Source organism: Balaenoptera borealis (assembly GCF_965194805.1).
Source record: "Balaenoptera borealis genome assembly, chromosome: 6".
NCBI lineage: Eukaryota > Metazoa > Chordata > Mammalia > Artiodactyla > Balaenopteridae > Balaenoptera > Balaenoptera borealis.
Window position 1 is genome coordinate 111,604,504 of NC_138863.1, and position 24,936 is coordinate 111,629,439.

Below are 24,936 nucleotides of genomic sequence, written 5' to 3' on the forward strand. Positions count from 1 at the left end.
TGCGGTTAGGTTATTTATTGGTAGCTTGTGAGTCACAAGTATGTTTCTCATTCTCTAATGAGTCACCTAGCTACATACAAGTTTATTTTCTTTCCTTTCTAGATCTTTCACCTGAAAATAACTATTTTACTTACTTGGTAGGTTAAATTTTCAGTTTGCACGTTAATTTTTAGAACTGTAAACATCAAAATAATACTCAGAAGAAGGTTCATTGATTTAGAAAACTTTTATTAGCACCTGCTCCAGTCTAGACACTCTGCTAGGCTCGGGTATTCAGTGACTTTGTATATCACATAAGGAACTTAATTTGGGGACAGGACAAAAAATAAACAAACAACTGCATGCAGAGGCATGTTACAGGTCCTATGATGAAGTATATGTATATATCATCCACAATTGAGGCCCAGAGGGTGGGGGGCATTTGGGTACCCCTTGAGCATCATGTGGATAAGTTGGTGAACATAGGCGAGGTTATTATAGTGTTCTGGATTGCAGCTCTTTGAACAACTGTACCTAGATAGTTTATACCTCTTTGTTGGAATGAGGTACTTATCTATTGGACCAGAAACAGAACTCCTATATTGGCCCTGTCCAGTTCAACATTTGTATTGAAAACTTTGATTAATATGTGCTTTAAAAGTAGGTCTAAAATCTGGTGTCAAAAGTTCCTAGTTTAAAAAAAAAAAAAAGTTCCTAGTTTATGGGATTAATTCTTCTAAGTTAAATATAACTTTAAGTAATAACTTTATTCTCTTTTATACAAAGATTCTGATGTATATATGTTGAGGCTGGCAACAACAGAACATCAAGATACATCAGCGTTACCAGAGAAAGCAGTATGATTCTTGGGCATTTTGAAAACTATTTGTGAAGGGCCTGTTGTTTTCAGTTTCTTTCACATAAGCTATAAAGGAATCTGGCAGCTCATGAGCTTCTAAAAATGAGAATGCATTATTTCAAAGTGTGCTGATGTTGCATTCTGGAGTATTTAAAATTTGGTGCTAATTTGTGAGTCTGTAACAGAACTGTCGAGTGCAGTAATCAGTACATGATCTTACTAGCTGTGTGATCTTGGCCTAATTACTTGACCTTTCAGAGTCTCAGTTTTTCAACTATAAATTGTTAGTAGCACCTACCTTGTAGGCCTTTGTGAGGTTTAAGTGAGATGATATATGCATAAAGCACTTCACACAGGAACTGGAACATAAAAGGAAATTGCCAGAGTGACATGGGAGTAATAATACTTTAGGTATTTGTATATATTAGGATCAATTTCATTTGAGCTGTAAAAATAAAACTGCTTCTTCAACCTTAAATACTGAGAACATGAACAAAACTAATGTAGAAGAATGACACAAAATTTATGATGCATTCCATATTTTTTGCAAATGAGAAAAAATGTGGAGGAGTTTAGTAAACAGTGATTATAGGGAGAGGGGGTTGGGTATATGATGGGGAACTTAAAATTTTAAATTTACACGTTATTTAACATTGGAATTGTTAACAATAAAGTATACTCTTTTACAATAAAATAATAAGTTTTTGAAATAATGCTTAGAAAACACTGTTTAAAAAATAACTTAAAAATATAAGAGCAAACCTTGCCATTTTCCGTCCGTCACTGGTGAGGGGTAGTGTGAATTGGGGGTGATTATTCTTTGTTCTCCAAGAGGACTTGTCAGTCAGAACCTCACACTGGGACCCAGTGACAAAAAAATAGATGAAGTACTTCTTTCCCAGATCTATTTCTCCACCATTTATATGCAAGATGGTGACCTCTTTGACTAGAGTCCCATACTGTTAAATTCCTTTTCACCTATAGCTACCCACACCAACAGCCTTTTCTCAGTCATTGTGATTCTTATGCCCTATCCCAGTGTTCTCCAAAGTGTGATTTGCTCAAGATTACCCACTGAAGGAAAGAAAATAATCAAACTTCTATTTCTTTCCTTTCCTTCCTTTCTTTTTGATCTAAAAGTGTAAGAAAAAATTTGAGTTTTTCTAATAGTTAATTTATAGATAAACACTGGGCCTATCACTTGGATTGCATCTCAGAAGGTCACATGTCACCTATAGCATGTGAGGCCTCTGAAGGAAGACTGCAGGATTCCAGTAACACAAAGGAGCTAACATTGGTACCCCAACCCTCTGGTTCACTTTCAGCATATTGTAGCCAATTGAAGTTTACTGTGCCTGGCTAACTGGTTTGGGGGGATTATATTTATTTATATTTATTAAAATAACAGACTGACCCTCAGAAAATGGACAAAGGATTTCTATCAAGAGACTATAGAATGAAGATAAAACTTAAAACATACACGCAACAAGAAAACGTTAACACTGACACTTACAGTGTGGGATCTTTGTATCAGCCATGTTATGAAGTGGTGGTGGTGGTGGTGGTGTTTCAATGATAATCCAATTAGATTTGACAAGATCTCAGTACTCCCCTAGATAGATAGAAATTATCAGGAAAACTGTGTGAAGTATGGATTTGCTATTGCTAATCATGGATCATTATTGCTCATTATGAATCTCTCCCCAAGTTTATATTTGCCTAAAGGTAATATTTACGTTTAGTATTACATGTATATAATTTTAAAATAAATAAAATATATACATATTGAGGTGCATACTCCCCATTTTTTTTACCGGTAAAGTAAATCAAATTATCAAAAATGTTTGTAGATAGCTGCTCAGCCCTATAGTTGATATATTAACTGTCTATAGCTATCATTATTAAGCCTATATATGAGGTTAATGTCTATCTATTAACCCTATAGTTTATATATTTAAATATTCTCTCCTTTTTGAAACATGTTACTTCCTTGGACCTCTAATGCCATTCATTTAGTTTTTTGGGTTTTTTTTTTTTTTGTCTCTTCTTCTCTCCCACCTAGAGTTCTGTCATGATCTTCAGCATTTCTGAAGGATAGTAAACAATAGGTATAAGTGAGATTTGCCCCCCAAAAACTGATTTGTGTGACAAAACCAAGAAGTAATTCCAGATAAGTTGTTTTAAGATTGTTTTAGGAAGTGCTGATTTTGAAATGTGTTTATAACCCCTTCGTCCTTACCTTGAGTAGTCAATTTGAAGAGGCCAGTATTGGATAAATTCTGCTGTATTTGATAAGAAACAGATAAATTCTGCTGTATTTGATAAGAAATCAACCCTAATGTTTCATAGTCAAATTTTGTGTATCTGTTTTTTTTAAATCTCTTTACAGTGCATAATACCCGCTGTAGGTTTGCAGTGTGTATGTGATGATATACGACATTAAAGAATAAGGCAGTACTCAGTAGTGCATTATTTTAGACTATGAAGTCTTCAAGTACTGAAACTATTTTGACAACTTTAAAAGAATCTTTGAAGCCTGTTTTTTTACATTCTTCCTTTTTCTTAATGACACAAGGCCACTATTGTGAACGTCTATTACTGTGCTAGATTATAATGGGTTGTTTGCCACTTTCATGTTTTTGTTTGTTTTGCTTTGTTTTTTAATATATATCCTTCAGCAGTCAACTGTTACTTAATATAACAGTTGTGCCTACTTCTAATAGTTCCAACAAACTATTTTTTAGTTTGTTGCTTCTTATGTAATATAGACATGAAAACTTACAATCAAGATTGATAGAACTACAGATAACAGAAGTATCCCTGTGGTTATTAGGGAGGCCCTAAATAGTAAACCGTATGGCACTCGTGTTGGAAAGATGGTATTTTATTCCTTCAGATAACTGAGTACTGTTTGTTTTTTTCCCCAAGTTGCGTGTTTTATAATTGCTTCAGTAATTCATACATTATATCATTTCTTTAAAAATTGAAAAAGCCCACAAACTTGATAGCCCACTCAAAATATTTTTATAATATACTTTATATAAAGAATGGTGATTTTTACAATTTTTTTTCCCTAAAGGCAGTTTACGTTCAAAGTAAACAAATGAAATTGAACGGTTGACAGTTCCTAATAGATGACATAAAATCTTTTGTGCTTATTAAGGCATTTTTAATATCAAGGCTCTACTAATTTTATTTGTAGAGTGATTCCTTATATGCAGGGGGTAAAAGGGTGGTTGGAGAATGAAAGAGGTGTAAAAAAACGCTGTGACAGTGTGTTTTGGGAGGTGTTGGTAGTAATAAAAATAGCTGACTCAGCTCTTGAAAAGATATGTTTAATTTACTTCATGCATTTCTCCTACTATAAAGTAGTTCCCAGGAAGCTCCCAGGAGCTTCCACCATGGATTTTTTTTTTTTTCCTGCCATATCGTCTGTAAAAACTGAAGGCTTTTAGTTGCCTGTTAGACATAACAAGACATAGTGACATATTAGTTTCAAAATGTAAAGCAGACTTTAATAGGATCTTTTTATGGCAGCAGTCAAGCTGTAGTCTATACACAATATAGTATTAAGCCATCTTAACACACAGTGTCAGTTAAAATCATGTTAGACTTTTTCTACAAAGTGGAATTTTATCCTTCTATTGGCAGTTAGCTTATTCAAGTATTCCAATACCTCTTGTATTGAGTCTAATTATACACACACATATACACATAAAGCCCGCACAATCTTTTACTAGTTTTAACTAACAAGTTCTAGTCTGACCCTTTTCCATAAATTTGACTGTTTTTAATTTTGTTTTAATTTTTTTTTTTCGAATTCATTCTCATCAACAATAGGGATAGATAGATATAGATGAGGATATAGAGAGAGAGATATTAGAACTAAATTATTTTACCAAGATCTAAGTCTGCTATTCTATTAATAGTATATAGCTGCTAGAAATAATACGGAGAAATACTGAGATTGGAAGGGCAAAAAAATTAATTATAGGAATCGTCTATATCTAGTTAATCCTACCTTCTTTCTGATTTATCCAGTAGAGCAATTTGTGATAGCAGAAGTTTAGCTTTGGCCCTAGCTTAGAAATATGTCAGGTTTTCAGAAGTTCTTTTGTGAGTTGTTTAGTACGGGAAACAATGTTTAAACTAGTGGTAGTTTTTTAGTCTAGCTGATCAAGTATTTTGGCACATAATATTGAATTAATGAACTAAAGGTAGTCTTAGCTTCAGGTTTCAGGTTCTGGATAAAAGGCGTCATCTGGTTACTTTTGAGAGAGGAAGAAAAGAAAATTTTTTCTTTGATTGGACTGTTAGCTAGCCTTGGGCAGTGTATTTGACCACATTCCAGCTTTTTGGAAGGACACTTGCTTAGTGCTCAATCCTTAAGAGTAGATGTGTTTAACGTGAAGTTGGCTTGAAGAAAACTTCCTGATAATGGAAGGCCTCTTAATAGGGAGTCCAAGGGGGTGAGGTAAGAGAACCAAGTGGGTCAGGGACATAGCCAGACTGTCTCAGGGTGGGGCTCTAGTAGGGGCAGGTCAGGTTACTCCATGAAGCAATACACTGATCAGTAAGGAAGAGAAAACCTTCCTCATAGAAACATGTGAGATAAGCAACAGAATTCTCACAAGGTCTGAATTATATACTCAGGTATCAAGCTTACCCATGCAAACAGATGAAGCAATGGTAGGTGGCAGTCATATTGAAGAAAGATTCAACGACCCCAGATTCCCAGTATTAGAAGGCCCTTTTATCAATAAACTGAAGCCTCTTGATCCCCTCATGTCTCAGAGGAGTCTTATTTTAGTTCACCAACCACCTCTTTTACCATAATAAATTTTGAGTTTCTTCAGTACACAAGATATTTAGCTAGATATTAGGTGATAGGTCTAGTGCAGAAGATTTATGAGAGTGCAAGAGATATGTGTACTGTTGATTTTTATTTTTTAAGGTAGTTGGTAACAGACATAGAACTCCAGGCAGTGTAGCCAAGTGAAAATTTTTCTGTCTTAATTCACCATTTTTCACCTATTATCTTCATTATGATCCTTTAACAACCCAAATGTTTGTTGAAATGGATTGTAGTGTTCTCCTGTGTAAAGTAAGTATTGTTAGATTTCTGGAATCTTGTCAAATCGCACCACAACTACTAAGGACCCAGTTCCTTATCAGAATGAATAGACTTTTTCTTAGGAAAGTTATATCTTGTTGCTTTGCTTTGTTTAGATTCTGGTCATCCATCTTGAAGGATTTTAAGTAGGGACTTGAGCCATGAGACCATAACACAAAAGTTAACTGGGGCTTATGACAGCAGATAAACAGGGCGTCCAGGACAGATTTTCCTAATCCATTTTTGCCCTTTCTGTTATGCCAGCTGCCACAGGAAATCCACTCTCTCCCAGTTGTCACTTCGGCATTTTTCTTCCTTCCTTGTCTTTTCAACTCACTTCTACAGCTCCAGTTACCACCTGAGAGTTTTTTTTTTTAATAAATTTATTTATTTGTTTGTTTATTTATGGCTGCATTGGGTCTTCGTTGCAGTGCGCAGGCTTCTCATTGCAGTGGCTTCTCTTGTTGCAGAGCCCAGGCTCTAGGTGCATGAGCTTCATTAGTCATGGCACACAGGCTCAGTATTTGTGGCACACGGGCTTAGTTGCTCCGTGGCATGTGGGATCTTCCCTGACCAGGGCTCGAACCCGTGTCCCCTGCATTGGCAGGCGGATTCTTAACCACTGTGCCACCAGGGAAGTCCCTGCGAGTTTTAATTAATAGTTTTACATGGGGTTAGGCCAATTGAGCTGCCATCATACCGACATCACTCTCCAAGATCTGAAAGTTAAATCTTATCCTTTTCCACAAATGTACTATGACACAAGTAATGAATTATCTCAGAATTTGAGTGTCTGATGTTCAAAATTCAAGTTTGTTGTAGAAAAACTGGTCAGGAGATGCATTTATTTTATTCTTAGTATATATTAAGCTTCATATAGATATTCTTAAATAGAATTACACAATCCAATAGGCTATCTGTCACAAATCCAATGACATTGTGTACTCAGAAACTATAGGCAATGAGGATTTAATTGCAGCCCCCTAATGTCCTCTTATTACCTTGAAATCTTTTCAGTTGACCTTCTTCTATTATTTAATTCCATTACATACCAGTAATTGCATTTACTGAAGCCAGTGTTTCTCCTTATAGGAAATGCTGATCTTAGTAAATTTCAACTATAGGCAGGGAAATGTTCTTTAATAAATAATTGAGGACTTCCCTGGTGGTCCAGCAGTTAAGACTCCAAGCTCCCAATGCAGGGGGCCTGGGTTCGCTCCCCGGTCAGGGAACTAGATCCCGCATGCATGCCGCAACTAAGAGTCTGCATGCCGCAACTAAGAGTCTGCATGCCGCAACTAAAAGTCTACACGCCACAACTAAGACCCCACACATGGCAACGAAGATTCTGCGTGCTGCAACTAAGACCTGGCGCAGCCAAATAAAATAAATAAATATTAAAATAAAAATAAAATAAAAAAATAATTGAAAGACCTTTTTCACAGTTCAGTGTTGGTCCTGTTACCTCTGATGTCTAGAGTATTTTATACATGGTAACTAAATTATGGAATCTGGAAAATCATCTCAGGAAATCTCACAAGGTGTGCTACGTAGTAGCTTATTGTAAATAGGTTAAAGAGACTGGCTTTATCTCAAGTGGCTTACTATGTTAAAGAAGAGTTTAATATATTCAGCTTTACTGTTGCAACACCAAATGAATTCTGACACCTCTGATGAGATGATTAAAGTTGGACATTTTTTTCTTTCCACAGCATTAACAAAGAGAGCATCATAGATGTGGAAGGTGTTGTGAGAAAAGTGAATCAGAAAATTGGAAGCTGTACGCAGCAAGATGTAGAGTTACATGTTCAAAAGGTAATTTTTTTCAAAATATAAAATTGTATACAGAAATAGATGAACTAGTTCTTATCACTAGTCACATCAAGTCTATATGTTCTTTTTTTTTTTAATTAATTTTTGGCTGCATTGGGTCTTCGTTGCTGTGCGCAGGCTTTCTCTAGTTGTGGTGAGCGGGGGCTATTCTTCGTTGCGGTACACGGGCTTCTCATTGCGGGGGCTTCTCTTGTTGTGGAGCATGGGCTCTAGTCTAGGCGTGCAGGCTTCAGTAGTTTTGGCACGCGGGCTCAGTGGTTGTGGCTTGCGGGCTCTAGAGCGCAGGCTCAGTAGTTGTGGCACACGGGCTTAGTTGCTCCGCGGCATGTGGGATCTTCCCGGACCAGGACTTGAACCCGTGTCCCCTGCATTGGCAGGAGGATTCTTAATCACTGCACCACCAGGGAAATCCCTATATGTTCTTAATAATTAGAGTTGATATAAAATATTGAGATTTATAAATTGATTACTGACTCAATTAGCTTTTGTTATATAACAAACCACCTCAATACTTAGTGACTTAAAACAATAAAAACATTTATTTGCTCATGATTCTGTGCAGTTTGGGAATGAGGGTCAGCCTATCTGGGATGGCTCATCTGTGCCACATGACATTGCCTGGGGTCACTGATATTTCTGGGACATCTCCCCGTGGCCTCTCCTCATCCAGCAGGCTTGCCCAGGCTTGTTGACATGGTACGTCTACCATAGTCACATACGGAAAAGTATAAAACACATCTAAAAAGCTTTATTCACTATTATGAACCTATTTTGCTGTGAACTTTCTTTTAATGATGTACTTCTGAAGGTTGGTTAGTTATACTAACTCTTAATCATTATATTCCCTTATAATCATTGTATTTCTAATATTTTACAGTATAAAGAAGTCAAGAGACAATACTATATTGGACTTACATTCCAGCAATAACTTTTTCATACAAGATTTATCCCACATAATTTTCTTAGACATAAAAACTAAAAATGCTCACCATCATTGACTTTTAAAATCTTATAAGTGAACTCACATGTATTTAATACTATTGAAATAATCCTGCAATTTTGAACCTGCAGTCTCAGATCCAGGTCTAGTTTATATCTACAATATTCATCATTGAATTTCTCTTACGCAGTAGTCCTTTCCCATCCTTACCCCTGTGTGTGTGTGTGTGTGTAGGCACGCACGTGAGCGCGCACACATATATGGGATAGAACAGACAGACAGATGCAGAAAGACAGATTCATCCATACACAGTAATTTGGGAGTAAGGTTGTATTTAATTGAAATTGACTGTCATGGAACTCTTCAAGACTTAGAAAATCTTGTATTTTTTACTGACCTAACTTGCCAAATTACTTTGTTCTCTTTGTGTAAGTCTTATTTCAAACTAACCCCACCAGGAAGTCTGCAACCTTGTAAAGGCAAACTGACCTAAAGGTGTGCTGACCAAAAAAAAAAAAAAGACCCTATCTTCGAATAACATGTTTTTCAACACTTGAATAAATAAGATTTTAGTGAGTAGAGCAAGTAAATGTATTTTTTAAATATTCTAATTATCTAGTATTTGGTTCAACCTTAATAAATGTTAAATATAAAGCCTAAAGAGCTTACCCACAAATTTTGCCTGAATGAAAATAAAGTATCTCACAAAGCATAAAATATTGTATACTAAATAGAATTTTATAATAAGCAGTGACTCTTTTTTATCATTTATTTATTCAGCCAGTAGTTACTGAGTGTATACTTTGTGCCAAGCACTATGTGAAGTTCTGGGGATGAAAGCGTTCACGACCTAATGAAGGAGATGATGAATTTCTAGTAGTTAGAAAAATGAAAGAGGTAGCTGTCCAGTTCTCCAACTTTGCATTGGAGATCAAGTTTCTGTTAACTCCTCAAAGGGAAGCATGACAACTTGGGTATAGGGGGGTGGTGACAAATAATTCTATTTTAATGCTATGAAGAGGACTGGAGTATCATTCTGATACTTTTTCTTGAAGTGTCTGAGCTGAATGCTAAATGTGATTTACCAACTGGAAGAATAATTTCCTTTCTGGAATTAACTAAATAAGGTCTGTTTCCCTCTTGCGTTTTAGCAGGTTTTCCAGGCATAGTTGGGAATAGCTAATAGGGTAACATGTTTTTTTAAGAGTGGCTAAAAAAACCCAAGCTCATTCTTTATGACCTAACTGCTTTTTAGCACTAAAATGTGCAGTTAGTGTGAGTGAATATTGAGAGATTTTAACACCATAAAGGAACACCTTCTACAGCAGCTCTCAACCAGGAGAGCAGCAGGAAATGAGCTATAACATACTTGATGAAAGAAAGCAGTGAGGGATATTTAGAAAACGAATGAGGAAAGGAAAGAGAGGTACAGCAGAATTGAGCTGACTTTGGTCCTAGTGGTAGAAATGGCCAGATGCTGTTAACAATTATAATAACTTATTTGTTAATGGCTCCTCAGACGTGCAAAGTGTTTTCTTATTCATTATTCCATTTGATTCTTACCGCAGACCTTATTTTACAGAAGACTGTTGAAGCGCTAGATAAAGTGATTTGCCTAACAACAGCTTTTATGTGACAAAGAGAGGCCTTAAGCCAGACCCCTCGACTCCAGTTATTACTTATTTAAGACATTGGTATGCACCTTAGAGTTTACAAAATATTTGTACCTATGTTATCTCATTTGACTATTCCAGCAACCCAGGGATGTACACAAGAAATATTATTATCCCCATTTTATAGATGAGAAAACATGTACCATCTTTGATTTTAGCAAGTAGTTTCAGTTAAAGATGTATGCAAACATTGTTTCTCATGTTAAGTCAACTGTAGATTTTTTTTAAACAAAAGATAACAGGTTTTGTGTGTTTCTTGATATTTTTGGTAATCTCTCACTTTCAGATTTATGTGATCAGTTCAGCTGAACCCCGCCTGCCCCTGCAGCTGGACGATGCCGTTCGTCCTGAGGTGGAAGGAGAAGAGGTGAAAATTACACTTTTGAAATAATGTGTTTCCTCTGTATGTTTAGTTTGCAAAACGTTGAAAACTTGATGTGCTACTTTTGTAGGAAGGGTACCTATGAATTGATTTGAGCTTCATTTTTATTTAAACATACTCTTACATTAACAATTCTCAAACTTTTTGGTCTCAGGATTCCTTTACATTCTTAAAAATAATTGACCCCACAAGCTTTTGTTTTTGTAGGTATACCTATCAATATTTACAGTATTAGAAGTTAAAACAAAATGTTTAATATTTATGACATTATTAAAAATAATATAATTAGATTATGTGTCTGTGTATTCCTATATAAATAATAAAAACAGTAACATTTTATGAAAAGTATTTTCAAAAACAAAAAATAATTTAGTGTCAAGAGTGACATTGTGTCACATGTCTACATTGTTGGTAATATCTGGTTCAATACACCACAATTAGATTTTCATATCTGCCTCTACATTCATTCTGTTGTGATAGCACACATCATGAAGCCTTTGGAAAAGTTCTCAGTATAGTCAGGAAAAAATGAGAGTGAAAAGGTATTATTATGAAAAATAGGTTTGACTTAACAGACTCCCTAAAAGTGTTTCGGGTACCTTCACTGGTGCCCTGAACATACTTTGAGAACCACTGTTCTATGCCAACTTTTATCTGTTCTTTCACTCTTCAACCAGCAGGTAAAATCCAGGGATCAGTGAAGGTGCCGGTTGTTAATTATTCTGATATCCCAGTAATGAGTCAAGGGGTTTTGGGGCAGGAGGTGGAAAAAAAGCATTAACCTCACTTCATTCTCATTTCTCTTCTTTCCAGCTCTTTCTTTTAACAATAACTTCTCTCTGGCTCGACTTCTTGTATCTTGGATCTTTGATTTGGGGGTATAACATGAACACACATGAACACACCTATTCTTACTTAAAAATTAACATGGCTTCTGCAAGTGTTGTTTGTGTCCTTAAAAAAATTAGTAAAATCTGTTTTTTCATCTTTTTTTTAGGAAGGAAGAGCTACTGTTAACCAAGATACAAGATTAGACAACAGAGTCATTGATCTTAGGGTATGCCTCATTTGTTTATTTAGTGACATGATTGTGCTAAAATCAAGGTGGGCAAGGATACCATACCTGACTCAGGTTTATAGAAAAAATCGTCATTTGCCTGTATGCAATATGATAATGCAAGAAGTAATTTACCTTTCTGACTGACCCTTCCCCTAAAAAGAATTGTAGGCAACAAGGACAGTTGAGTAATAGTTCACAATATACTGACTTGCTTCATGTTAAAATGACAAAGGAACATGAAGCTAATAAATGGTCTTGCTTCCAGGTAGTACCTGTTTCAAACAAGGTAGTCAGCAAGTGAAAACATAACCATTAATATCACTACAAAATTGTGAAAGAAGTTATGTGTACATTTTAGAACAACCAGGTGGAGATTAGTAGTTAATTCCTCAACCCTTTGAATTTGATCTGAGCACAGAGTTAATAATAACAAAGAAGTAGTTGTCCCTGGTGGTTTATATAGTAATCTCATAGGTCTTCTGTTTCCCTTTCTGGTTTGGTTGCAAGTGAAAGAGTTCAGTGGTTTCATCATTGTAGTAAAACCAATGTCATCTCGCTTTCTTTTATTTTTTTTTTTTAAACATCTTTATTGGAGTATAATTGCTTTACAATGGTGTGTTAGTTTCTGCTTTAAAACAAAGTGAATCAGTTATACATATACATATGTTCCCATATCTCTTCCCTCTTGCGTCTCCCTCCCTCCCACCCTCCCTATCCCACCCCTCTAGGTGGTCACAAAGCACCGAGCTGATCTCCCTGTGCTATGCGGCTGCTTCCCACTAGCTATCTATTTTACATTTGGTAGTGTATATATGTCCATGACACTCTCTCACTCTGTCACATCTTACCCCTCCCCCTCCCCATATCCTCAAGTCCATTCTCTAGTAGGTCTGTGTCTTTATTCCCATCTTGCCACTAGGTTCTTCATGACCTTTTTTTTTTTTTTTCCCTTAGATTCCATATATATGTGTTAGCATACTGTATTTGTTTTTCTCTTTCTGACTTACTTCACTCTGTATGACAGACTCTAGGTCCATCCACCTCACTACAAATACCTCCATTTCATTTCTTTTTATGGCCAAGTAATATTCCATTGTATATATGTGCCACATCTTCTTTATCCATTCATCCGATGATGGACACTTAGGTTGCTTCCATGTCCTGGCTATTGTAAATAGAGCTGCAATGAACATTTTGGTACATGGCTCTTTTTGAATTATGGTTTTCTCAGGGTATATGCCCAGTAGTGGGATTACTGGGTCGTATGGTAGTTCGATTTTTAGTTTTTTAAGGAACCTCCATACTGTTCTCCATAGTGGCTGTATCAATTTACATTCCCACCAACAGTGCAAGAGTGTTCCCTTTTCTCCACACCCTCTCCAGCATTTATTGTTTCTAGATTTTTTGATGATGGCCATTCTGACCGGTGTGAGATGATACCTCATTGTAGTTTTGATTTTCATTTCTCTAATGATTAAGGATGTTGAGCATTCTTTCATGTGTCTGTTGGCCATCTGTATATCTTCTTTGGAGAAATGTCTGTTTAGGTCTTCTGCCCATTTTTGGATTGGGTTGTTTGTTTTTTTGTTATTGAGCTGCATGAGCTGCTTGTAAATCTTGGAGATTAACCCTTTGTCAGTTGCTTCATTTGCAAATATTTTCTCCCATTCTGAGGATTGTCTTTTGGTCTTGTTTATGGTTTCCTTTGCTGTGCAAAAGCTTTTAAGTTTCATTAGGTCCCAGTTGTTTATTTGTGTTTTTATTTCCATTTCTCTAGGAACTGGGTCAAAAAGGATCTTGCTGTGATTTATGTCATAGAGTGTTCTGCCTATGTTTTCCTCTATCATCTCTCTTTCTTAATGTTTGACCATATCATCCTCCTTTACTTAAATAATCTACCTAAAACTTAAATGCTTTGTCACGTTAAGAGTTCTTTCCCACCTTTTTGCCCTTATTGTACACTCATGTTTCCCCTGATTATTTGCTTTTTGTCTGCTTTTACCTTTTCCATTTTAATTTATAGTATATAGAAAAGGCTAGCAATAATCAAGTCCTTTTGGTACTGCCTAGAAACCTCAGGTTTTTCATAATTTTGGCCACAGTACTTAGACATCCTACTGTATTTGCTGTTTGCTCACACAAGTTATTGGTTGTGCCTCTAGAATTTGGCCTGAAGAGTATTTTTCTTTGACCCACATTTTTTTTTTAATTTAAATTCATTGCCATCATTGAAAAACAGAGGGTTTTCGCATTAAATCTAGATGGCTTTTCTTAAAAAGTTGGAGGTGAACCCATCAATACTGAGCCCATGTAGCAAAATTAGCTAGTACTCTATATTGAGCATTCTGTTCTCTACCGTGCCCTGCACCACCCAGGAAGTACCATTCATTCATTCCATTTGTTATTTGTCTGGCCCTTGTAAGCATTCACCTTTTTAACCCCTACTTTGACTTTACATTTTGGGAAGCATTCTATATATAAGTAACTTGAAAGCTTTTACACACCTTAGATTATGTCTAAACTACTATCTAATTTAACCCCAAACCAGTTTTTTTAATAGACTCTCAGTTTAGCAAAGTCAAGAGTTGGAGAGGTTGGAAATAAAGGGCAAAATTTGCATTCTCCTTCTATAATATGAAAAATTCCAAGATATATCCTTATATTGATTGTCATGTAACCTAACTTTTCTCTCATATAATGAATTGTTTTCTCTATGAACTTTCCAGGCAGGTGGCCTGATTAGAAAATACTCCGTCTCAGTTAATGTGTCAAATTGATTTAATTAGGTTTTATTATTGTCTTATAGACATCAACTAGTCAGGCAGTCTTCCGTTTCCAGTCTGGCATCTGCCATCTTTTCCGAGAAACTTTAATTAACAAGGGTTTTGTGGAGATCCAAACTCCTAAAATCATCTCAGGTATGCTTTAAGATATTTCTCTTAGTTTTTTAAAATAAATTGCTTTCCCCCAAGTTGATTCATATTAGGTTTTCGTTTTGGTTTTGGTTTTTTAATTTGAGAATCCCAAGTGTCCCTTGAGGTTTATTGCCATGAGACTATTTTGAAGACTATGCTATATAGCATCACACATCACTAACACCAATAATACCAAATCCCCTTATTTCAGGAGTCATTATGTGATAATGATTATAAAATGAGGCAATAACACATGAAGCAGTATTTTTATTAATGTAAGGTACACCAGAAACTACTTTCCTTATGTAGGTTTCTTTCTAATTGGTATTGCAGTCATTTTTTGTATAAACTACATTGTAAAATTACTAAATACTACAGATGGGAAAATCTCATTAATTCTCATTCTTACATGAGAAACTTATATTAATCATTCTTAACCATTTAACCTTTTTAGAGTTACTTAAATAACAAGAAAAAGTATGTTATAATTTAATTATAAATTAAAAATTGAACATTGCATTATTGATAATTAGAAAATTATTAAGAATCTCATATCTTTTTTCCTTTAAAAAAATTTTTTTACAACTCCAAAGTAGCTGTAATAGATTTGAAATTGATGCAGAAAGAGAGCATATATATCCAAAGAAGTAAAATGGAGATATAGCCAAAGAAGTAAGTCTGTCCTAAATATAAACTTTTTAGAATCAGGTATAAGACATATATAGATTATGGTTTCTCTGCAATTCTTGATTTTCCAGTTTTTTTTGTTTTGTTTTAGTGAAATACTTGAATCAGAAGTATAAACGTTTTACTGGAAGTTTGCATTGATAAGCTTACAGTTAATTATAACGTGTTTGCATTTCAGCTGCCAGTGAAGGAGGAGCCAATGTATTTACTGTGTCATATTTTAAAAATAATGCATACCTGGCTCAGTCTCCACAGCTGTACAAGCAAATGTGTATTTGTGCTGATTTTGAGAAGGTTTTCTGTATTGGACCAGGTAAGGTTTTTGGCAGTTACGGTTTTCTGAAAATTCATTAATTGTACCATAGTAATGGTTTTAGAAACACATTTTACATAAAAACATTTTGAAAGCTTAAATCCTTTTATATGCTGACTACATAAACACCAGACTTTGAGGTAAAAATGACAAGGTACTTAGGTAGACATTGTAAATAATATATTTTGTTGTCCTTGATAGCTCCTTTACTACTGTTGTAAGTTTACAAATGTGCCACTGTTTACTTCACTACCAATTTTATTGCAAAGCTGTTCTGTTTTACTATTACTGTTTATACTGTTCTTAGTATTGATAATATGCTAAAGTCCATTAGAAATTACTACAAATGTCTGATATTTAATAGATTATATTAACATGTTTTTTAAGATATAGTTGTTACAAGTCAAACATGGACACATAATCATGTGGCAAATTCTTTTTTTTAATTAATTTATTAATTTATTAATTTATTTATTTATTAGCTGCATTGGGTCTTTGTTGCTACGCGCGGCTTTCTCTAGTTGCGGCAAACGGGGGCTACTCTTCATTGCAGTGCGTGGGCTTCTCATTGCGGTGGCTTCTTTTGTTGTAGAGCACAGGCTGTAGGTGCATGGGCTTCAGTAGTTGTGGCTTACGGGCTCTAGAGCGCAGGCTCCGTAGTTGTGGTGCACGGGCTTAGTCGCTCTGCGGCATGTGGGATCTTCCCAGACTAGGGCTTGAACCCGTGTCCCCTGTATTGGCAGGCGGATTCTTAACCACTGCGCCACCAGGGAAGTCCGGCAAACTCTTTTATGAAGCTAATTATAAGCAAAAACTAGCTTTACTTCATTCTTTAAAACTTACCAAATTACTTTATATATGTAAGTTTTTTGATAGCTTAATAAAAATTAAATACCTGCTAATAGAGAAACTGAGAAGATCATTAAGTTTCTTAATTTTCTGAATTCATTAAACAATTATATGTTGAACACCTGCTGCATATACAGCCTTGCTCTAGGTTCCATGTACATAAAAGAAGAATCAACCAGCACTTCTCAAATGTTAATGTGCACGTGAATCACCTGGGGACCTTGTTAAAATGCAGATTCTGACCAGTAGGTCTGGGGTGAGGCTTGAGATTCTGCAGTTCTCACAAGCTTCCAGGTACTGCTGATGCTGCTGATTTGCAGACAGACCATGCTTTGAGTGACAAGGGAATAAACATTGTCCCTGCTTCCAAGACAGAATAAGACATGCATACATATAGCAGTCACAGGGAGTAATCAAGTGATTTTCACAGCAAAAAATCAGATTGTGCTGTACAATCAGCAGATTGGCGTTAATTATATAGTGTAAATAGTGTAAAAAAAGGGAGAAGATGGAATTTGCTAGAGTCACCATAAAAGAGAATTCAGCAAGAGGGAAGAGATATGGGAACATATGTATATGTATAACTGATTCACTTTGATATAAAGCAGAAACTAACACACCATTGTAAAGCAATTATACTTCAATAAAGATGTTTTTAAAAAAAAAGAGAATTCATACTGAAGTAGGTTCTAAGGACAAGAGTGGGAGATAGACAATGGAGATGACATTCTAGTCAGAGGAAGCAGGATGAGTAAAGTGCATGGGAGAAAATAAAAATAAGACTAGTTAATATTAAGAAATGGGAAATACAGGGTAGGACTAAATTATGAAAGCATAAAGGTTTTAGATATTTTGTCATTTTATGTCTCGTTACAGTAGTCATTTGGGAACCATTGTAAGTTACTGAGCAAGGATGTGTTATAGGAATATCAGTCTTGCAGTGATATGAAAAATGGAGCAGAGCTAGAGTCAGGAAGACTGGAAAGGAGGAAAGTCCAGTGAGGATAATAAGAACTGGACTGAGGTAATGGCTGGAGTGTGTATAATGTTACTTCATTTGCACAGATTTCATTTAGCTTGAGTCCAGTTTTAATAAAATTGAGAACTCACTATATTGAATCTATTTTAATTATTGAGAAGGCACTTCAGGATCTTGCATTCCCTTGGGATTTTCACGAGCCTCATTTATTAATTTACATTTGTTACAGCTTTTACGTGACTGTAGGAATTTGTAATGATCTTGCCGTCCATGAGAATGCTGAAACAGATGTCTTATCATAGATTTTTCCAACCCTATAATGATAATGAAAATAGTGCCATTGGAGTACTAGTAAATAGGATTTGATATTTGAATCCCAATTTCTCCAAAATTTAAAACATGTACTATGCATTTCTTTTATTAATGTTACAGTATTCAGAGCTGAAGACTCTAATACCCACAGACATCTAACTGAATTTGTTGGTTTGGATATTGAAATGGCTTTTAATTACCATTACCATGAAGTTGTGGAAGAAATTGCTGACACTTTAGTACAAATATTCAAAGGACTTCAAGAAAGGTAAAAAATATATATTTTATAGCCTTAGATGGATATAATTTTCAAATCAGTTTAAGTTCTTCAAAGTAAAGCAATTCTGAAATATGTAAACTAAGTTTTTATTGGGAAGAGGTAAAAAAAGACTTGCCAGTTAGTTGATCAGTTAATTAGTGGAAAAATCCACACTCGAAATAGTAACTTCTGAATCCTAGTCAGTTGGGACTACAGCTAGTTAACCTAATCTTCGTGGAGGAGTTTACCAGATCGTGAATTCCCTAACTATATTTGTTTTTTCCTCTATATTGACATCCTGAATTTCTCAGAAATAGAGCATACGTTACTTCTATAGCATTTTATTATTTGGGAGGTAGTATGGGGTTCAGAGCTTGGATTCAGCTAGATCCAGGCTGTGGGATCAAATCCCAACTCTGCTATTATCTGTGTGGGCGTTGTGCAAGTTAACTCTGTGCCTCAGTTTCCTCTGCTGTTTTAAGTGACGATAATATTACTACTTAACTCAGAGGTCAAGAGTCCCTTTAGTCTTTTAGTTTCTAATCTTTACTGAATCTGTGTAAATTAAGCCTGTGTCAGGAATGTTAATTCTTAGATCAATTTATAATTACAATGAGTGCTCAGTAGAGATTAGAAACTAGTATACTGAAGGGACTTTCAGCTTATTTGGGCCTGGTGAATTGACACATTTATAGCAAATTATTAGGCATGTTCTGGGTGTTCAGAAAATTGAATTGTGTAAAATGTTCACTTCAGGTACACCCTCTAAACTGGCAGATAGTTTCTCACTCAAAAGGACATTCAAAGTTGTTTACTTGTGATAATGTTTACAATAGAGAAAATAAGAAAAGATGGAAAGCAAGTTAACTGGGATCAAGAGAGTCTTTTTTTTTCTTTTTGCCATACTTGTGACAGTACTGCAAGTATTAAGTTGGATATAACAGATTTATCTAGCACTTTGATAGCTGACAAAGGACTATTTGAAATTTCTATTTGAAGACCACTGATTTAACTGTTAGTTGATGTATTTGGATATGCTTCATTAATACTTAAAGAGTTCAAAAATATTTTGAAACTTTTTACGCCATTGCAAGTCTAATAATGAATAATTTCAAGAACATAGAAATTAATCATTGATCTTATAAAAATACTGTAGCATAGCACCAGTATTTTCCAATTTTAATTGTAGACAGCCTTTTTTTTCCCCTAATGACATTTATTGTTTTCTTTCTGATTTTATTAATACAAGCAATACATATTTATTGCAGACAGCTAGGAAGAAAAGCATAAAGTAAAGATTAACAGTCACCCATAATCCCACCCCCCAGAGATAACCATCATTAACATTTTGATGCATTTTTTAAAATTGAGGTGTAATTGACCTACATCACTATGTTAGTTCCAGTGCACAACACAGTGATTCCATATTTCTGTACATTACAAAATGATCGCCATGATATGTCTAGTTACCATCTGTCACCATACAAAGCTTTTACAATATAATTGACTATATTCCTCATGCTGTAGATTTTATCCCCATGACTTTTTTTTTTAGAACTGGAAATTTATTCTTCTTAATCCCCCTTACCTATTTCAGTCATCCCCCAAACCCCCTTCTTCCACTGTGGTCTGCTACTTCTCTGTGGCGTCTGTTTCTGTTTTGTTATGTTTCTTAATTTCTTTTGTTTTTTAGATTCCCCATATAAGTGAAATCATATGGTATTTGTCTTTCTCTGTCTGACTTACTTCGCTTAGCATAATACCCTCTAGATTCATCCATGTTGTCACAGATGACAAGGTTTCATTCCTTTTATGGCTAAGTAATATTCCACTGTGTATATATACACTACATCTTCTTTATTCATCTGTCAATGGACACTTAGGTTGCTTCCATATCTTGTCTATTGTAATCATAATGCTGGAGTAAACATAGGGGTGTATATATGTTTTTGAATTGGTGTTTTTATTTCGTCAGAAAAATATCCAGAAGTGGAACTGCTGGATCGTATCTATTTCTAATTTTTTGAGGAACCTCTGTACTGTTCTCTATAGTGGCTGTATCAATTTACATTCTTACCAACAGTACACAAGGGTTCCCTTTCCTCCACATTCTCACCAAAACTTATTATTTGTTGTCTTTTTGATAATAGTCATTCTGACAGGTGTGAGGTGATAATATCTCATTGCGGTTTTAATTTGTATTTCCCTGATGTTTAGCAACATTGAGCATCTTTCCATGTGTCTGTTGCCCATCTGTGTGTCTTCTTTGGAAAAATGTCTACTCAGATGCTCTGCCCATGTTTAAATTGGGTTTTTTGGTTTTTTGATGTTGAGTTGTATGAGTAATTTGTATATTTTGGATATCAACCCCTTATCAGATATATCATTTGCAAATATCTTCTCCCATTCAGTAGGCAGCATTTCCATTTTGTTAATAGTTTCCTTCACTGTGCAAAAGCTTTTTAGTTTAATGTAGTCCCATTTGTTTATTTTTGCTTTTGTTTCCCTTGCCTGAGGAGACAGATCCAAAAAAATATTGCTAAGGCCAATGTCATTGAACATACTGCCTATGTTTTCTTCTAGGACTTTTATGGCTTCAGGTCTTACATTTAGGTCTTCAGTGCATTTTGAGTTTATTTTTGTATATGGTGTGAGAAAGTCCAGTTTGATTCTTTGACAAGTAGCTATCCAGTTTTCCCACCACCATCTATTGAAGATGCTGTCTTTTCCCCATTGTATATGCTTGCCTCCTTTGTTGCACATTAATTGACCATATAAGTGTGGGTTAATTTCTGAGCTCTCTGTTGTCTTCCATTGATCTGTGTGTCTGTACCAGTACCATACTGTTTTGATGATGGTAGCTTTGTAGTATAGTTTGAGTCAGGAAGCATGATACCTCCAGCTTTGTTCTTCTTTCAAGGTTGTTTTGGCTGTTCAGGTCTTTTCTGTTTCCATGCAACTTTTAGAATTATTTGTTCTAGTTCTGGGGAAAAAATGCCACTTTTATTTTGCTAGGGATTGCATTGAATCTGTAGATTGCCTAGAGTAGTATGGTCATTTTAACCATATTAATTCCTCCAATCCACGAACATGGTATATCTTTCCATTTGTTTGTATCATCTTCACTTTCTCTCATCAGTGTCTTATGGTGTTCTGACTACAGGTCTTTTACCTCCTTGGTTAGATTTATTCCTAGATATTTTAATCTTTGTAATGCAATTGTAAATGGGATTGTTTTCTTAATTCCTCTTTCTGATAGTTAAATATTATTGTATAGAAACACAACAGATTTCTGTATATTAATTTTGTACCCTGCAACTTTACTGAATTCATTGGTGAGTTCTAATAGTTTTCTGGAGGCATCTTTAGGATTTTATATGTATAGTATCATGTCATCTGAACCGGTGACAGTTTTAATTCTGTCTTTCCAATTTGGATTCCTTTTATATCTTTTTCTTGTCTGATTGCTGTGGCTAGGACTTGCAATTCTGTGTTGAATTAAAGTGGCAAGAGTGGGCACCTTTATCTTGTTCCTGATCTTGGAGAAAATACTTTTAGCTTTTCACCATTAAATATAATATTAGCTTTGGGCTTGTCATTATGGCCTTATGTTGAGGTATGTTCCCTCTGTATGCACTTTGTTGAGAGTTTTTATCATAAATGGATATTGAATTTTGTCAGAAGGTTTTCTGTATCTATTGAGATGATAATATGATTTTTATTACTCAATTTGTTGATGTGGTGTATCACATTGATTGATTTGTGGATGTTGAACCATCTTTGCATTCCTGGGATAAATCCCACTTGATCGTGATGTATGATCCTTTTCCTGTATTGTTGGCTTCAGTTTGCTAGTTTTTAAGGATTTTTGCATCTATGTTTATCAAGGACATGGGCATATGATTTTCTTTTTTTGTCTGGTTTTGGTGTCAGTGTGATGCTGGCCTTATACAATGAGTTCGGAAGTGTTTCTTCCTCTGGAATTTTTTTTGAATAGGTTGAGAAATATATGTGTTAATTCTTCTTTAAATGTTTGATAGAATTCACCTGTGAAGCCATCTGGTCTTGGACTTTTGTTTGTTGGGAGTTTTTTTTTATTACTGATTCAATATCATCATAGTTAGTTGGTCCATTCATGTTTTCTGTTTCTTCCTGATTCAGTCTTGGGAGATTTTATATCTCTAGGAGTTTGTCCATTTCTTCTAGGTTGATCATTTTATTGGCATATAGCTATTCATAGTAATCTCTTAACGATCCTTTGTATTTCTGTGGTGTCGATTGTAACTTCTTTTTCATTTCTGATGATATTGATTTGGGTTCTCTTTTTTTCTGGATGAGTCTGGCTAAAGTTTTATCAATTTTATCTTTTCAAAGAACCATCTCTTAATTTCATTGATCTTTCCTTTTTTTTTTTTTTAAGTCTCTAATTCATTTATTTTTCACTCTGATCATTATTACCTTTTTCCATATAGTAACCTTGGGTTTTGCTTGTTTCTAATTTCTTCATGTGTAAGTTTAGCTTGTTTGAGATTTTTCTTATTTCCTGAGGTAGGCTTGCATCGCTATAAACTTCCCTCTTAGAACTACTTTGGCTGCATTCTGTAGATTTTGGATTGATGTGTTTTCATTTTCATTTGTCTCCAGGTATTTTTTTATTTCCTCTTTCGTATCTTCGTTAACCCATTGGTTATTGAGAACCATATTGTTTAGCCTCTATGTATTAGTGGTTTTTGCAGGGTTTTTTCTTGATTTCTAGTCTCATTGCATGTGGTCAGGAAAAATGCTTGATAGGAATTTAATCTTCTTAAATTTACTGAGACTTGTTTTGTGGCCCACCATGTGATCTATCCTGGAGAATGTTCCATGTGTACTTGAAAATAATGTGCATTCTGCTACTTTTGGATGGAATGTTCTATATATATATACATCTATTATTAAGTCCATTTGGTCTAATGTGTCATTTAAGGCCAGTGTTTCCTTACTGATTTTCTGTCTGGGTGATCTGTCTAGTGATGCAAGTGGGGTATTAAAGTCCCCTACTGTTTTGTGTTATTGTCAATTTCTCCCTTATGTTTGTTAATACTTGCTTTATGTATTTAGGTGCTCCTATGTTGGATGCATATATATTTATAATTGTTAGATCTTCTTGTTGGATTGATCCCTTTATCATTATGTAATGTCCTTCTCATTTCCATTTGCATAGAATACTTTTTTCCATCCCCTCACTTTCAATCTGAGTGTGTCTTTAGATGTGAAGTGAGTCTTGGAAGCAGCATATTTGTGGGTCTTGTTTTTTTATCCATTCAGCCACTCTGTGTCTTTTGACTGGAGCATTTAGTCCATTTACATTCAAAGTAATTATTGATAGGTATGTTCTTACTGCCATTTTGTGACTTCCTTTCGGGTTGTTTTTGTATTTCTATTTTGTTCTTTCTTCTCTTTGCTTTCTTCTTCCCTGTGATTTGATGACTATCTTTAGTGTTAATATGAATTCCTTTCTCTTTTGTGTGTGTGTGTATCTGTTATAGATTTTTGGCTTATGGTTACCATGAGGTTTATATACAGCAACCTATGTACATACGTTATTATTTTAAGTTGATGATCTCTCAAGTTCAAATGCATTTCAACAGCCCTGTGTTTTTACTCTCCTCCCCCACATTTAATGTTTTTGACATCATATTTTATATCTTTTTATTTTGTGTATTTCTTAACTACTTATTATGGATATAGATGATTTTACTACTTTTGTCTTTTAACCTTTCTGCTAGCCTTATAAGTGGTTGAGCTACTACCTTTACCATATATTTGCCTTTACCAATGAGATTTTTTCTTTGTAATTTTCCTGTTTCTAGTTGTGGCCTTTTGATTGTTTGTTTTTGGCCGCTCTGTGCAGCTTGCGGGACCTTACTTCCCTGACCAGGGATTGAACCCAGGCCCCCACAGTGGAAGTGTGGAGTCTTAACCACTGGACCGCCAGAGAATTCCCTAGTTATGGCCTTTCTTTCCCCACTTAGAGAAGTCCCTTTAACATTTCTTACAAAGCCAGTTTAGTGGTGCTGAACTCTGAGCTTTTGCTTGTCTGTAAAACACTTTATCATTCCTTTAAATTTGAATGATAGCCTCCCTTGCCAGATAGAGTATTCTTGATTGTAGGTTTATTAACTTCAATTACTTTAAATATATGGTTCCATTCCCTTCTGGCCTACAAAGTTTCTGCTGAAAAGTCAGCTGACAGTTTTATAGGAGTTCCTTTGTATGTATCTAGTTACTTTTCCCTTGCTGCTTTTAATATTCTCTATCTTTAATTTTTGCCTAATTACACTGTGACTTGGTGTAGACCTCTTTGGGTTGATCTTATTTGGGACTCTATGTACTTCGTGGACCTGTATATCTGTTTCCTTTCCAAGGTTAGGGAAGTTTTCTGCTATTGTGTCTTCAAATGCATTCTCTGCCACTTTTTTCTCCTTCTGGGACCCCTATAATGTGAATGTTAGTGTGCTTGATTTTGTCCCAGAGGTCACTTAAACTGTCCTTATTTTTTTTAATTCTTCTTCCTTTTTTTCTGTTCAACTTGAGTGGTTTAGACTACTTTGTCTTTCAGTTCACTAATTTGTTCCTCTGTATCATCTAATCTACTGTTGATTCCTTCTAGTGTATTTATTTGTTACTATATTCTTCATCTCTGTTTGGTTCTTCTTTATATTTAATAACTCTGTTAAACTTCTCATTGTGTTTATCCATTCTTCTCTCAAGTGAATTGAGCATCTTTATGACCATTACCTT

General features: G+C 35.1%; 1 protein-coding gene across 2 annotated transcripts in view; it reads left to right on the forward strand.

Annotated features, from left to right (window-relative positions):
* The window catches only part of DARS1 (aspartyl-tRNA synthetase 1), a 67,118-nt gene that overhangs the window by 28,992 nt on the left and 13,190 nt on the right, over window positions 1-24,936 (forward strand). For both annotated transcript variants that reach the window (XM_082397907.1, XM_082397908.1), the window contains exons 5-10: window positions 7,664-7,766; window positions 10,684-10,764; window positions 11,777-11,836; window positions 14,646-14,757; window positions 15,620-15,754; window positions 18,015-18,162. In XM_082397907.1, the coding sequence (XP_082254033.1) occupies window positions 7,664-7,766; window positions 10,684-10,764; window positions 11,777-11,836; window positions 14,646-14,757; window positions 15,620-15,754; window positions 18,015-18,162 (639 nt within the window). The remainder of the gene's footprint in view (window positions 1-7,663; window positions 7,767-10,683; window positions 10,765-11,776; window positions 11,837-14,645; window positions 14,758-15,619; window positions 15,755-18,014; window positions 18,163-24,936) is intronic.